Source organism: Lepidothrix coronata, unplaced genomic scaffold (genome assembly GCF_001604755.1).
Source record: "Lepidothrix coronata isolate B3197 unplaced genomic scaffold, Lepidothrix_coronata-1.0 Scaffold47, whole genome shotgun sequence".
NCBI lineage: Eukaryota > Metazoa > Chordata > Aves > Passeriformes > Pipridae > Lepidothrix > Lepidothrix coronata.
Window position 1 is genome coordinate 242881 of NW_016690227.1, and position 15544 is coordinate 258424.

General features: G+C 55.4%; 2 protein-coding genes across 2 annotated transcripts in view; both read left to right on the forward strand.

The window, feature by feature from the left end:
* MYH7 (myosin heavy chain 7) overlaps positions 1–3918 on the forward strand; it is a 14924-nt gene extending 11006 nt beyond the window's left edge. Inside the window, exons 32-41 of the mRNA XM_017814901.1 lie at positions 51–303; positions 542–707; positions 789–913; positions 996–1304; positions 1438–1641; positions 1834–1959; positions 2048–2323; positions 2766–2861; positions 3564–3698; positions 3799–3918. Coding sequence (XP_017670390.1) covers positions 51–303; positions 542–707; positions 789–913; positions 996–1304; positions 1438–1641; positions 1834–1959; positions 2048–2323; positions 2766–2861; positions 3564–3698; positions 3799–3819 — 1711 coding nt within the window. The 3' untranslated portion in view covers positions 3820–3918. The remainder of the gene's footprint in view (positions 1–50; positions 304–541; positions 708–788; positions 914–995; positions 1305–1437; positions 1642–1833; positions 1960–2047; positions 2324–2765; positions 2862–3563; positions 3699–3798) is intronic.
* A 3286-nt stretch (positions 3919–7204) lies between these two features.
* The window catches only part of LOC108497346 (myosin-6-like), a 10597-nt gene continuing 2257 nt past the window's right edge, over positions 7205–15544 (forward strand). Inside the window, exons 1-25 of the mRNA XM_017814891.1 lie at positions 7205–7405; positions 7888–8031; positions 8579–8735; positions 8904–8931; positions 9027–9135; positions 9215–9307; positions 9409–9472; positions 10026–10124; positions 10273–10376; positions 10973–11111; positions 11197–11465; positions 11764–11934; positions 12079–12388; positions 12496–12569; positions 12706–12793; positions 12878–12995; positions 13083–13206; positions 13416–13552; positions 13640–13766; positions 13880–14008; positions 14100–14342; positions 14567–14743; positions 14845–14990; positions 15069–15159; positions 15426–15542. Coding sequence (XP_017670380.1) covers positions 7205–7405; positions 7888–8031; positions 8579–8735; positions 8904–8931; positions 9027–9135; positions 9215–9307; positions 9409–9472; positions 10026–10124; positions 10273–10376; positions 10973–11111; positions 11197–11465; positions 11764–11934; positions 12079–12388; positions 12496–12569; positions 12706–12793; positions 12878–12995; positions 13083–13206; positions 13416–13552; positions 13640–13766; positions 13880–14008; positions 14100–14342; positions 14567–14743; positions 14845–14990; positions 15069–15159; positions 15426–15542 — 3459 coding nt within the window. The remainder of the gene's footprint in view (positions 7406–7887; positions 8032–8578; positions 8736–8903; positions 8932–9026; positions 9136–9214; positions 9308–9408; positions 9473–10025; positions 10125–10272; positions 10377–10972; positions 11112–11196; positions 11466–11763; positions 11935–12078; positions 12389–12495; positions 12570–12705; positions 12794–12877; positions 12996–13082; positions 13207–13415; positions 13553–13639; positions 13767–13879; positions 14009–14099; positions 14343–14566; positions 14744–14844; positions 14991–15068; positions 15160–15425; positions 15543–15544) is intronic.

Consider the following 15544-nt stretch of genomic DNA (forward strand, 5'->3'; position numbering starts at 1 on the left):
GACCTGGAGATAGCAGAGGAGATCCAGAGCAGAGCCTTGGCCAGCTGATGGGTGGAAGAAGGTTTGAGTTGGTCCACTTGGTCCACGGGTCACCACAGCCAGGTTGTCCCCCGGGACAGGAAGAAGCTGGCCCAACGGCTGCAGGAGGCTGAGGAGGCGGTGGAGGCGGTCAATGCCAAGTGTTCCTCTCTAGAGAAGACCAAGCACCGGCTGCAGAATGAGATTGAAGATCTCATGGCTGACCTTGAGCGGTCAAATGCAGCAGCTGCTGCTTTGGACAAGAAGCAAAGGAACTTTGACAAGGTAGGAGAACCAAGAAATGGTGGAAGGAGAATAGTGGGAAGAGGGTGGAGAGATGTAGGTCCCACCAATCACAGAAAGGCAGGAGAAAAAGTCCAGAAGAAAGGTGAACAACTGTCAAGGTCTAGGTTTCAGCAGAGCTTCAAGTCCCTACCAAAAGAGTGTTGGGGAGAGGAGGAGGACAATGAAAAGAAATTTTTTTGTGGGCAAAGCAGCTTCTGAGCAGGTTATGTCCCCATAGATCTTGTCTGAGTGGAAGCAGAAGTTTGAAGAGTCACAGATGGAGCTGGAGGCATCGCAGAAAGAGGCCAGATCCCTTAGCACTGAGCTCTTCAAACTGAAGAATGCCTACGAAGAGTCACTTGATCACCTGGAGACCTTAAAGAGGGAAAACAAGAACCTCCAAGGTGAGACCATGGTCCTTTGTCTACCCACCATGATGTTTTCCACTACCTTCCACATATTCTGATGTGTTCTCACCTGAGCAGAGGAGATTTCGGACCTCACGGAGCAGCTGGGTGGCAGCCACAAGACCATCCATGAGTTGGAGAAGGTCCGAAAGCAGCTGGATGCTGAGAAGCTGGAACTTCAAGCAGCGCTGGAGGAGGCTGAGGTGAGCCAAATCCCATCCCCATGAATCTCCATGTTGTTCTGGTCTTCTTTGTGGTTCTCAGTTTTCCCTCTGTCTCTTCCAGGCCTCTCTGGAGCATGAAGAGGGGAAGATCCTGAGGGCCCAACTGGAGTTCAACCAAGTCAAGGCAGACTACGAGCGCAAGCTGGCCGAGAAGGATGAGGAGATGGAGCAGGCCAAGCGCAACCATCTGCGGGTGGTGGACTCGCTGCAGACCTCACTGGATGCTGAGACCCGGAGTCGCAATGAAGCCTTGCGGCTAAAGAAGAAGATGGAGGGTGACCTCAATGAGATGGAGATTCAGCTCAGCCATGCCAACCGCATAGCCGCTGAGGCCCAGAAGCAAGTCAAGACATTGCAGGGCTACCTCAAGGTACCAATAAAATTCTGTTTCATAAGAATGTTGAGATGTAGTAGATTACACCACCCCACAGTAGAAGAAGAGTGGACCTTCAACCCCTTCCCCCCCATCCACATTCACCCTGTTCACCTATGCTGTCTTGTAGGACACTCAACTGCAGCTAGATGACGTGGTCAGGGCCAATGAGGACCTGAAGGAGAACATTGCCATTGTGGAGAGAAGGAACAACCTCCTCCAGTCTGAGCTGGAGGAGCTGCGGGCGGTGGTGGAGCAGACTGAGAGAGCCCGCAAATTGGCCGAGCAGGAGCTGATTGAGGCCAGTGAGAGGGTCCAGCTTCTCCACTCACAGGTGAGACCTCATGCACTTTCAAGGAAAGAGGTCACCTGCATCCACAGGTGTGGGATTCTAATGAGTTGAGTTACCAAGATGTCCAGATCCTTGAAGCCTCCAGACTTGGCAGGGGTGTGGGCATTAAGTACTGAAGAAGGATGGGTCAGCAGTTCCATAGACACCTCATGAGATCCTCTTCTCCGTCTCCAGAACACCAGCCTCATCAACCAGAAGAAGAAGATGGAGGCTGACATCTCCCAGCTGCAGACGGAGGTGGAAGAGGCCATCCAGGAGTGCAGAAATGCTGAGGAGAAGGCCAAGAAGGCCATCACTGACGTGAGTGCCCTGGTGGAAACAACAGCTAGGATATCTTCCAGTGGAGAGTAATGAACCTCCTTTTCTGCTTGCTTCTCTCCTTGAGTAGGCGGCCATGATGGCAGAGGAGCTGAAGAAGGAGCAGGACACCAGCGCCCACCTGGAGCGGATGAAGAAGAACATGGAGCAGACCATCAAGGACCTGCAGATGAGGTTGGATGAGGCCGAGCAGTTGGCCCTCAAAGGGGGCAAGAAGCAGCTGCAGAAGTTGGAGGCCCGTGTGAGGGAGCTGGAGAATGAGCTGGAGGGTGAGCAGAAGCGCCATGCTGAGAGTGTCAAGGGTCTCCGCAAGTCCGAGCGTCGTGTCAAGGAGCTCAGCTACCAGGTGGGTTGCCTGAGGTGGCCCTGGATGTTATCCACTGGCCCTGTGTCCACAGGGCCTTATGTCTGATGCTGTATGTGACTTGCAACATGGCTGACCTGGTAGCCAGAGAAACACAGGTGAACTAGACCACCCATTGCCTGTATGTCCAATTCTGTAGTGGAACCCAGAACATGGTAGGCCTGGTGGTCATGAGCCACCCAGTCCACCCCCCAGCATCCATGGGGTCTTTGCATGACCCAGAATCTCAGGTGAAACCTTAACAGGGACAAAAAAGACACCTTCACCCAAGAGGACATCCCACCTTCTGCCCCACAGCTGAGGCCACCAGAGAGCCTCCACTCCCCAAGATCATCTCTAACTGTCTCCTGACCCTCGTGGCTCTGGTGATGATCCAAAGCATGGATGGGGTCAGGTCCTGATTCACATGTGTCTCACCCCACAGACAGAGGAGGACCGCAAGAACCTGGTCCGGCTCCAGGACCTGGTGGACAAGCTCCAGCTGAAGGTCAAGGCCTACAAGCGACAGGCAGAGGAGGCGGTGAGCAGTGGAGGGCAGCTTTGGGACCACTCTCCAGGAGGGACCAGTGTGGGGTTGGGGTGTGAGACAGGATGTAGGGAGTAGCAGGGAACTTTAGTGTCGTTAAGGAGTGGGGTGTCAGGGGCTGAGGAAGGTGGGCCAAGGGAGAGGTGGGGGGGTGGTAGAATGGCTGTGGGACAGGTGACTAGAAAGTTGACTGGATGTTTGGATGGATGGAAGGTTGGATAGATGATGGTGGGTTGAATGGCTGGCTGGCTGGAAGGTGGAATGATTGCATAGATGAAAAGCTGGACAGGTGGGTGGAAGGTTGGTTGGGTGGATGGAAGGTCAAATGGTGGAAAGATGGATGAAATGTTGGCTGGCTGACTGAATGGATGTACAGAAGGAAGGCTGAATGGTGGAATGTTGGATGGATGGATGGATGGATGGATGGATGGATGGATGGATGGATGGATGAAAGGATGAAAAGATGAAAGGAAGGAAGGTAGGTTTAGTGGGTGGAAGGTTGCATGGATGGGATATTAGAGGGCTGGTTGTTTGAGTAGATGTTTGGGTAGCTGGAGATGGAATTACTGAAGGGACAGGTGGGTCCATGGTAGGCCAGATGGAGCAATAAGAAAGTCAGATGGAGGGACAGCTGGCAGGGTGGCAGGAGGCCACATGGAATTGAGGCGGAGCCCCACTGATGCCCCTGTCCCCCAGGAGGAACAAGCCAACTCCAACCTGGCCAAGTTCCGCAAGGCACAGCATGAGCTGGATGAGGCGGAGGAGCGTGCCGACATTGCTGAGTCCCAGGTCAACAAGTTGCGGGCCAAGAGCCGTGACATTGGAGCCAAGGTGGGACTTCTCCCTTCCCCACAGCTGCCCCATGGCTGCCACATGGCTGTCCCCACAACTCCCTCATGTTTACACTCCAATTTTTTTCCTTCTCTATCAGAAGGGACTCAACGAGGAGTGAAGCTCTGGATTCCCAGCTGTATTCCCTGGACCTCTAAATGCCCCACCCCTGCTCCCAGCCCCCTAACCTTGGTTAGCCAATAAAAAGCATTGAGCAGCAGCAGTTTGTGTGGGGCTGGGTATGTGTTGGGCTGGGTTTGTGTTGGGCTGGGTTTGTGTGGGGAGGGTGGAGTTGTCCCATGACATGGCACCCACAAGGTGGATGCAGCCCACAAGATCACCCATTAGTGTGCAACATAGCACACTCCACAGCATGATGCAACCAGATGCACAGTGCAACATGATGTGACTGATGGGGTGCACCTTAACCTCAACCTTCCCCACATTGTAACTCAGCCTGCCCCATGGTGCTTTGCAACCTCAACTTGCCCCACACCAACCCATGTCCATGTGGAAGAGACATGTCCAGGGGCAGATGTGGGGCTGGGGAGGGAGGGTCCCAGGAGGTGGGGGGAAGCATCTGAGTCCCCCACATATGGAGCAGAGCCTGAGTGAACCCCTCAAGGATGTCTTGGCTCCTGAGGCTGCAGCTTCTCCTGCTGCAGGTGCTAATGTCCCTCCAACTTGGTATCAGTGTTCCCCTGGCCACCAGCTGCTCTGTCCCACTGCACACCATGTCCCACCATCCCCCATGCCCTACTGAGACTCTGTCCCGTGTCCCTCCATCCCTCTGTCCTTTCCATCCATCATCCCACAACTTCCTGGCCCACCAGCCCTGTCTATCTCCCACGGTCCCTCCACCTCCTCTATGGCCTCCTAGTCCCTCCAGGTTCTCAATGTCCCACCAGGTCCCGCTGTCCTTCTCTCCCCTGCCTGTTCCTCCCCTTCTCAAATCCTCTGTCCCACTGCCCTCCCCCTCTCCTCCCCCCCCGCCCTGCCTTCCCCGTCCATCTGTCGCCCCATCCCTCCTCCAGTCCTGGTGGCGCCGCGTGATGGACCCCAGGGGACCCTGGCGTCCGGGCGGCTCCCCTCCCCCGCCAAACTCGGGCCAAGGAGGAGGAGGCGTGTCTCTATGGGGCTTTATGTGGAGTCTGTGGGGCTCTATAGGGACTCTGTGGGGCTCTGTGGAGACTCTCTGCAGCTCTGTGGGGTTCCTGTGGGGCTCTATAGGAGATCTATAGGGCAGAGGAAAGGATCTGTGGGGCAGGGAAGGGGATCTGTGGGGCACAATGGGGAGGTGGGGACCTTCCCACCCGTAGGAATGTGTCACCTCGCGGGGACTCTTGTCACCTCCTCGATAACAAAGTGGACATTGTGTTCGAGGACTGTTGCCAGACACCCCCCCCCCCAGACCCCTGCCGGCCCAACGGTGCCTCACAGGGGGGGACGAGATAACAATCTGCCCCCCCTCCCTGCCGTGTCCAGATATAGACCTGGCAGGGTTGAGCTGTCACCACCCCATGGGTGACAGGACATTGGCCAGGGACCCAGGCATCCAGGCCCCATAGACACCCCCTACACAAAGGACCTGGGCATCCTAGCCCCACAGATCCCCTCCATGCACAAGGGACCCAGGGGTCTGGGCTCCATAGATCCCCCCCTAACAGGTGACCGGGAGTCTGGGCCCCATAGAATCACCACATCCCCCACCAAGGGACCCAGGCATCCAGTCCCCATAGATCACCCACACACACAAGGGACCCAGGCACCTGGGCTCCATAGTTTCCCCCCACACAGAAGGTACCCATGTGTTTGGGCTCCATAGACACCTCCTACGCAAGGGACCCAGGCATTCATGCCCCACAGATCACCCCACATTTCCCCCACCCCACAAGGGATCCAGGCAGCCCTTGCTCTTCCTTAATAGCTCTGACCCATAGATCATCCTGTGGGGTGAATGTGGGGTCCTGGTCATCTGGGTTACTGGAGAGATACCACTGTGGGGCTGGGGAAGGGGGGAAGCTGCCCCCTCCCTCTCCCTTATCAGCCACCCCCTCCCCAGGAATGCTCCTCCCCTCCCCACCCCATTATGGCCTATAAAGGCTGTGGGGCTGCGGGGCTGGCATAGGTGTTGGCGTGGGATAGAGAGCGAGCTGGTGTGGGGCACAGAAGGGATGTGGGATGTGGATATGAGGGGTTGAAAGGGGGGTATGGGGAGCTATGGGGTGCACAGGATGGCTATGGGGCACATGGGGATCTATGGGGCACAGGAATCTCTGGGGGCTATGGGGCACAGGGGGGCTATGTGGCACACGGGGTTTCTCTGGGGTGCGGGGATATGTGGGATACATGCGGGGTTATGGGGCACAGACTATCTAAGAAGCACCAAGAGGAACTGTGAGGCACAGAGATCTATGGGGGTACAGGGATCTATGGGACACCAGTGGTCTATGGGGCACCCAGGGGGCCTATGTGGAACACAGCAGAGCTATGGGACACATGGGATTGTCTATGTGGCAAAGGGATCTATGGGGCATAAACGGGTCTATGGGGCAAAGAGTGTCTATAGGGGCTATGGGGTTCAGGGATCTATGGAGTGCAGCCCCTCACCCTCTGCATGTCCCTCCAGCTCCTTTCATCGTACCTGCTAGATCCACGGACTCCAGGTGAGGGTGGTGGCCTGGCGCAGTATGGGGATTGGTGCTTTGGGGGGTGTTGCTATAGGGTGCATGTGTCCCTATAGGGTCTGTGCATCACTGCAGGGGGTCCATGCATTGCTACGGGGTTCTGCATGGGGGGCTGTGCATGACTGTAGAGCTCCCTGTATTGTTATAGGAGTCCCTGCAATGCTATGTGTCTCCGTGCATCACCATAGGGATCCCTGAATCACTACAGGGCTCTGTGCGTGGCTATAGGAGTCTGTGCATTGCTACGGGTGTCCGTGCATCACTACAGGGGTTAGTGGGTGGCTGTGGAGACCCCTGCATCACTATAGGAGTCTGTACATGCAGGGTGCATGGGTAGTGGGGTCCTTGCATGACTGTAGGGGTCTGCCCATAGCTATAGGGGGTCTGTGCACTGCCATAGGGATCAATACATGGGGAGATGCATGGCTACAGGGTTCTGTGCATGGGGCCATACACCACTATGATGGTCTGTACTTTGCTATTGGGGTCCCTGCATGGCTATAGGGGTTCCTGAATTACTATAGTGGTCTGTGCATGGGGCAGTGTGTGACTATATGGGTCTGCAGTGGGCTACATGGCTTGCTGCACATCTATCTGTAGGGTCCAACACATGGGGCTGTGCACAGCCATAGGGTTTTGTGTCTGGCTATAGTGTCTGCCACAGCTATAGAGGTCTGGGCACAGGTATGGGAGTCCATGCATGGCAATGGGGCTGTGGTCAATGGGGTTGTGCGGGGCCATGGGGTGAGGGGTGAGACCCCGCAGCCAGAGTCCCACAGCCCCTCAGGTGATGTGAGGCCCCTGTCTGTGTGGGGCAGGATGGGAGATGCAGTGCTGGCGGCACTGGGGGCGGCAGCTCCCTTCCTGCGGCCAGGGGAGCGGGAGCGGCTGGCATCGCAGACCAGGCCCTTCGACCCTCGCAGCGAGTGCTTCATCCCCCACCCCCGTGAGGAGTTTGTGCGGGGGCGGGTGATGGGGCGCCAAGGCGGGGAGGTCACCGTCCAGACCGAGCTGGGAGAGGTGGGCAACTGAGAGGGTAGAGGAGGGTGAGGGCAGGGGGGCAAGGGGTCACAGGGAACAAAGGGTTAATCGGGGTGAGGGGATAATGAAGTTAAGGATGGGAGGGTTTGATGGGGGTGCAGGCATGAGGGGTGATTGGTGGTGGGGGATGAAAGGGGGTTGGGCTTCATGGAGGGTGAGGGGTTGGTGGGAAGCTGGGGGGTGAAGGGTTAAGGAGGGAGGGGTTAATGGGGTGAAATTAATGGGGAATGGGTTAAAGGAGGGAGGGGGGTTGAAGGTTTTTGGGGGTGTAAAGCGAGGAGGGGGAGACTAGGCCCATTGAAGACCTTCCAACTCATGAGAGGTGCCCCAAAACCCACAGAAGATTCCCCCACAACCCATGGAGGACCCCTCACCCACAGAGCACCCCCAACCTACAGGGTGCCCCCCAAACCATGGGACATCCCACAACTCCGACTCCCTTGTGCTCCCATCCCCCCTAGACAATGACGGTCAAGGAGGCTGACGTCCACCAGCAGAATCCCCCCAAGTTCGACAAGATCGAGGACATGGCCATGCTGACCTTCCTGCACGAGCCCGCCGTGCTCTTCAACCTCAAGGAGCGCTACGCCTCTTGGTTGATCTATGTGAGTCCTCCCACAAGCACCTGGGGCACCTGGGAACTGGGCACGGTCTTCCCCACAGCCTAAGGTGTGGATGGAAGCTAGTGACCCTTCCCTAAAACTCTTGGGGTACCTAGAACCAGGTGGGCTTTCCAGAGCCACCTAGAACCTGGTGGTGTAGCTTCTCCATGGACTTTGGGACACCAAGAACCTGGTGAACCTTCTCCAGCCCCCTTGGGCCACCCAGACCCAAGATGTTGCACTCCTGAACCATTTTGGCCACCTAGACCTGAGATGTCCCATCCCCCGACCTAGATCCAAGATATCCCTTCAATAGCCCCCTCGATGTGACACACAAGATGTCCCACCCCTGGATCCTTTGGTTCACACAAGATGTCCCATCTCTGGATGTTGTGGGCCACCCAGACCCAAGATGTCTCATCTCCATCCCCTTTTGGCCCCCCAAATCATGATGCCCCTTCCCCACATCCCTTGGGCCACCTAGACCTAGGATGTCCCCATCTGGTGGGGTGGCACCTCCAGGCTCTGACCCACCTGACCCTTTCTCCAGACCTACTCAGGACTCTTCTGCGTGACGGTCAACCCCTACAAGTGGTTGCCTGTATACAACGCTGAGGTGGTGGCTGCCTACCGGGGAAAGAAGCGGAGTGAAGCTCCACCCCACATCTTCTCCATCTCTGACAATGCCTACCAGAACATGCTGACAGGTAGGGACCTCCTCTGGGGACCTCAAACTAGAAGACCCCACCCCAAACACTGGATTCTGACCTAGACCTCGCCCTCACCTGGGAGGATGGAAAACCTCAATCTCAACCCCAAGACCCCAAAGATGCCTCCCAACTTCTTCCCACCTGACTCCTTTCATCTCTTGGCAGATCGAGAGAACCAGTCCATCCTCATCACGTAAGTCTGTCCTCGCCTGATGCTGCCCCATAGTGCTGGGGTGTGATAAAGGAGCCACCATGATATTCTCCAACATCTCACTGTTGCCACCCTAGTGGAGAATCCGGGGCGGGGAAAACAGTCAACACCAAGAGGGTCATCCAGTACTTTGCCAGCATTGCTGCCATCGGCGACCGCAAGAAGGAGGCAACCAACAGCAGCAAGGTGGGGCCTCAGGTCACGCACCCCCAGCATTGAGTGTCCCCCAATGGTATGCACACCCAGGATTGTTCCATCCCATCAGGGCACCCTGGAGGACCAGATCATCCAGGCCAACCCTGCCTTGGAGGCCTTTGGCAATGCCAAGACCCTCCGCAATGACAACTCATCTCGATTCGTGAGTGTTGGGGGTGGGATCTATGGGGCAGAGTCTGTGGGATGGGGTCTATAGTGTGGGGTCTGCTGGGAGGCTTCCACCTCCTGCCACTGTTTTTCCAGGGGAAGTTCATCCGAATCCATTTTGGGGCCACCGGGAAGTTGGCATCAGCTGACATTGAGACCTGTGAGTGGGTTGAGAGGCTCCATGAAAGAACGTCTGGCAGTCCTTCATCCATCCCTCCATGGACTCATCTATTCATGGATTTATTCATCCATGCTAGGACTTATCCATCTATGGACTCATCCATCCATCCATGAACTCCATCCGTCCATCCATCCATTCCTCACTCCATCCAGTCAGCACTCCATCTCCAACTCTTCAACCCACCGTCCACTGGATCCTCTGTCTCCCATTTTTTTGTCCTTCCATCTTGTGTCTCCCTCTCTCCTTCCTTCCCTCCCTCTCCACATGTCCCTTGATGGATGCCCTCTCTGGATGGATTTGTGAGACACTGTCCTGTTGTCCATCCATCCATCTTCTCATCCCACCATCCATCTGATCTTTCACCTCCACCTCCTCATCCCTCTGTCTCCTCATCCTACCATCCAGCCATCCCTTCTTCTCCATCTCCTCATTCTACCATCCATCTCTCCATGTCTCCATCCATCTCTCCATGTCTCAATCCATCACCTCCTAATCCCAACCTCTAACGTCTTTCTTTCCATTCCCACCCCAGATCTCCTGGAAAAGTCCCGTGTAATTTTCCAGCTGAAGGCTGAGAGGAACTACCACATCTTCTACCAGATCCTCTCCAACAAGAAGCCAGAGCTGCTGGGTGAGTTGGGTGCTTGGCCTTGGGTCTTCTCCTTCCTCCCCTCCTAAATTTCTCTGCTCCTTCTTGGGGCAATTGAGGGTGATTTGGGGCTGTTTGGCCACTGGAAGTGCTCAATTTTTTGTCTCCATCCTGGGCCACCACGGAGCAGAGATGCTTCTCATCACCAACAACCCCTATGACTACAGTTACGTCTCCCAAGGAGAGGTGACTGTGGCCTCCATTGATGACTCTGAAGAGCTGTTGGCAACTGATGTAAGTGGTGGGGTGGGCAGGTGGACATCCCCTGGCTGAGGAGAAGGCGAAGTGCCAGGTGGATGGTTGAGATAGTAGAAGAGGGATGGATGGAGGAGAGGAGGAATGTAGGGATGAGAGGTGGAGGATGGGAAGGGTGGAGGGCAAGGGAGATGGTGGGTTGGTCACATGGGATGATGCAGGATGAGGGACAGAAGGTAGGAGAGGAGAGTGGCTTTGGTCGAGGAGGTTGTGGGTGGAGATAAAAACAGGTGGGAGAGTCCTTGGTGGACAGATGAGTCCACAGGTGGACAAGTCCTCAAATGGATGGATAAGCCCATGAATGGATGGATGGAGTTCATGGTGGATGGATGGAGTTCATGGTGGATGAATGAGTCCATGGATGGATGAGTCTGGGGATGGGTGGGTGGATGGATGGATGCAGTACTCAGATGGGTGGATGGATGAGTCCATGGATGGATGAGTCCTTGGATGGACAGACTGACAAGTTGGAAGGGCAGAGGGACATACAAATGCTGGCCAGCAGACGGCTGTGACCTCAGCTGGACAGAGTGGGTGGCAAGGCCCTCTCCCACCTGCCTCCACCCACCCACCAGAGCGCTTTTGATGTCTTGGGCTTCACTGCTGAGGAGAAGGCCGGTGTCTACAAACTGACAGGTGCCATTATGCACTTTGGCAACATGAAGTTCAAGCAGAAGCAACGGGAAGAGCAGGCAGAACCAGACGGCACTGAAGGTGAAGCAGGTGGGGGGGATGACATCGGTTTTGGGGTCACCAAGTGAGGTGGGACCTGACAGCATGTCTTCTTCACACTCTGTAGATGCCGACAAGTCAGCCTACCTGATGGGGCTGAACTCGGCTGATCTTCTCAAGGGGTTGTGTCACCCCCGTGTGAAGGTGGGCAATGAGTACGTCACCAAGGGGCAGAATGTCCAGCAGGTGTACTACTCCATCGGGGCTTTGGCCAAAGCTGTGTATGAGAAGATGTTCAACTGGATGGTGGTGAGGATCAACAACTCTCTGGACACCAAGCAGCCACGGCAGTACTTCATCGGTGTGCTAGACATTGCTGGCTTCGAGATTTTTGATGTGAGGACTGAGGGGGTGGCAGGGCAGTGGCATTGCTCCTCTTGGAGGTTGGGTTGATCCAACTGGGTATTGAGCTGATCTTCTGAAGCTTCAGGGGGAACTCTGGTGGAGACTTACCCTCTTTGGGCCTTGTTTTGACCCTGCTGGGTGTTGAGTTGACTTCATTGATACTACAGGGCATTGTGTTGATCCTGTTGGGTCTCAGGTTGACCCACTAATCTTGGGTGTTCTATTGACCCTGTTGGGTGTTGAGCTGACCCAGATGACCCTGTTGGCCATCTCCTCTCTCCTTCCCCAGTTCAACAGCTTTGAGCAGCTCTGCATTAACTTCACCAATGAGAAGTTGCAGCAGTTCTTCAACCACCACATGTTCGTGCTGGAGCAGGAGGAGTACAAGAAGGAGGGGATTGAGTGGGAGTTCATTGACTTCGGCATGGACCTCCAGGCCTGCATTGACCTCATTGAGAAGGTGCCACCTCCCCCCAGGGCTTCTGGGGGCTGAAGGGGCTGCTGGGGAAGGGCCCTTCCAGTTGGAGCTTGCCAGGGACCCCAAAGTTGGGCAGTTGGGTTGTGCTTGGTGTTCACTATGACCAACAAGGTCTTCTCTTCCCAGCCCATGGGGATCATGTCCATCCTGGAGGAGGAATGCATGTTCCCCAAGGCCTCAGATATGACCTTCAAGGCCAAGCTCTTTGATAATCACTTGGGCAAGTCAGCCAACTTTGGGAAGCCACGCAATGTCAAAGGGAAGCCAGAGGCCCACTTCTCCCTCATCCACTATGCTGGCACGGTAGACTACAATATCATTGGATGGCTGGAGAAGAACAAGGACCCTCTCAATGAGACAGTGGTGGGGCTCTACCAGAAATCAGCCCTGAAGCTCTTGGCCAACCTCTTCTCCAACTATGCTGGGGCAGATGCTGGTGGGTGGATGGATGGTTGGGTGATGGAGGGATAGGTGGACAGAGAAGACCGTTGTCCTCCAGAAATTGCCCTGTTTCCTGTCTCACCCCACCCTTCTTCTCCCCAGGTGGTGATGGAGGGAAGGGGAAAGGAGCCAAGAAGAAAGGTTCCTCCTTTCAGACTGTCTCAGCCCTGCACCGGGTGAGGAATCTACATAGTGGACCCAATGTGGGGCAACACAAGGACAAGCTCCCACATGGTGGATCACCCCTCCAGCACTCCAGCTTCTCCCCTGCTTTTCCATTGGTCAGCCTTTTCTCTCCTCCCTTCTCACCAGGAGAACCTTAACAAGCTGATGGCCAACCTTAAGACCACCCACCCTCATTTTGTTCGCTGCATCATCCCCAATGAGCGGAAGGAACCAGGTGAACAAAGAGTGGGGCTGAGGGCAGGGAAAGGGATGGTAGGTATGGCTTGTGGCTGACCTCACCTCTCTAACCCATCACCAGGTGTGATGGACAATCCCCTGGTAATGCACCAGCTCCGCTGCAATGGGGTGCTGGAGGGCATCCGCATCTGCCGCAAGGGCTTCCCAAACCGCATCCTCTATGGGGACTTCCGCCAGCGGTAGGCACAGAGGAGAAGATGTGGGGAGGGGATGGACAACCCCACTAGGGCTGATCTCAGGGTTTTCCTCTCCTCTCCGACCACCAGGTACCGCATCCTGAACCCCGCTGCCATCCCCGAGGGGCAGTTCATCGACAGCCGCAAGGGTGCTGAGAAGCTCCTGGGATCCATTGACATTGACCACAACCAGTATAAGTTTGGACACACCAAGGTGATATCTCATGGTCTTTCCATGGTTCCATGACCCATGAGGTCACACAGACCCATGGTCCCACCATCGATGTGTCTACCTGCCCGTCCACCCCACCATCCATCCCTCTGTCCACTCATCAACTCATCAACCCATCCATCTGTCTACCAACTCTTCCACCAACCCTTCCCAACCAACTCACCCTCTCACTTGCCTCATTCCTCCACCAGGTCTTCTTCAAGGCTGGGCTGCTGGGGCTCCTGGAGGAGATGAGGGATGAGCGTCTCTCCCGCATCATCACCCGCATCCAGGCTCAGGCCCGAGGTCAGCTCATGCGCATTGAGTTCAAGAAGATCCTGGAGCGCCGGTGAGAGGGGAAGGGTCTCTCTCCTTGAGGAGGAAACTGGCGGGTCACCAGGCTTGTGCTGTGGTGGCATCAGTCTCCCCATTCTAGGGACTCACTGCTGGTGATCCAGTGGAACATCAGGGCCTTCATGGGGGTGAAGAACTGGCCTTGGATGAAGCTCTACTTCAAGATCAAGCCCTTGTTGAAGAGTGCTGAAACAGAGAAGGAGATGCAGGTGGGAGGAGGTGGTGAGGCAGGCGGGTTGGGACCCAACATGCATTGGGTGGGGTTGATGGATGGAGGGGATTGGACATGCTATTGGTCTCCTGGGCTTTGTGCCTCCTTCAGAACATGAAGGAGGAGTTTGGGCGGCTGAAGGAGGCTCTGGAGAAGTCAGAGACCCGGCGGAAGGAGTTGGAGGAGAAGATGGTCTCCATGTTGCAGGAGAAGAATGACCTTCAACTCCAAGTGCAGGCTGTGAGTGAGGCTGCCCTCCAAAACCATGTCAGGTGTGTGACCACCACCACCCTCCCATGGCCATTCTACTTCACCTGCCACTCCAATACAGGAGCAGGACAACCTCAATGATGCTGAAGAGCGCTGTGACCAGCTGATCAAGAACAAGATCCAGCTGGAGGCCAAGGTGAAGGAGCTGACAGAGCGACTGGAGGATGAGGAAGAGATGAATGCAGAACTGACAGCTAAAAAGAGGAAGCTGGAGGATGAGTGCTCAGAGCTGAAAAAGGATATTGATGATCTAGAGCTGACTCTGGCCAAGGTGGAGAAGGAGAAACATGCCACAGAAAACAAGGTAAGGTGGGGAGGGGCCTTGACTTCAAGCTGTGGGGATTTGAGTCAACTCAGCCTGGTTGTGTTCAGTTGAGGAGACCCAAGGCTACTTATCTGGGCTACATCAAGACTCAGTGTTCTTTGGGTTCTCCACCACTGGTCTCATTAGCCAAGGACAACAGCAACGTCCCCCAGCTCTTATTTTACTCTTGGTACCAAGCTGGAGGCCTGATGTTTCTTCTGCAGGTCAAGAACCTCACAGAGGAGATGGCTGGGCTGGATGAGACCATTGCCAAGTTAACAAAAGAGAAGAAGGCACTGCAAGAATCTCACCAGCAAACACTCGATGACCTGCAGGCGGAGGAAGACAAGGTCAACACCTTGACAAAGGCCAAACTCAAGATGGAACAGCAAGTGGATGATGTGAGCGTGGGCTGCTCCCAACATGGGTACTGCTGAAGAGGTTACTGGGGAAGAGATGATGAAAAACTGAGGTCTCTCCCCATTTCCATGTTTCCACGCAGCTTGAAGGCTCCCTGGAACAGGAGAAAAAGATCCGGATGGACCTGGAACGGGCCAAAAGGAAGCTGGAAGGTGACTTGAAGCTGACCCAGGAGAACATCATGGACCTGGAGAATGACAAGCAGCAGCTGGAGGAGAAGCTCAAAAAGTAAGGCTGGACCTCCTTCCCCAGTTTAAACTGGTCAGGGGGAGAAGGCAAGGACCTCACTGCTGTCTTCATCTGCAGGAAAGAGTTTGAGATCAACCAGCAGAACAGCAAGGTTGAGGATGAACAGGCACTGGCCCTGCAGCTCCAGAAGAAGCTGAAAGAGCTGCAGGTGAGGGATCTATTCTCTGCTTAGTTGTGTTGGGCTGGAGAGCCTCCAGCTGGTGTTGAGGTGAAGAGTCCACATCTGGTTGGGTTGAGGTAAGGAGCTCCCAGCTGGTTGATCTGAGTTAAGTTGACAAGTCTCCAGCTGGTTGGGTTGAGTTGAAGACTTTTCAGCTTGTTGTGTTGAGTTAAAGGCAATCCAGCTGGATTGGTTGACTGGAGAAGCCAGGTGGAACCAAGTCTGCTGACAGCATGTCCATCCCCTGAGCACAGGCACGGATTGAGGAGCTGGAGGAGGAGCTGGAGGCAGAGCGAACGGGCAGGGCCAAGGTGGAGAAGCTGCGCTCAGACCTGTCACGGGAGTTGGAGGAGATCAGTGAGCGTCTGGAGGA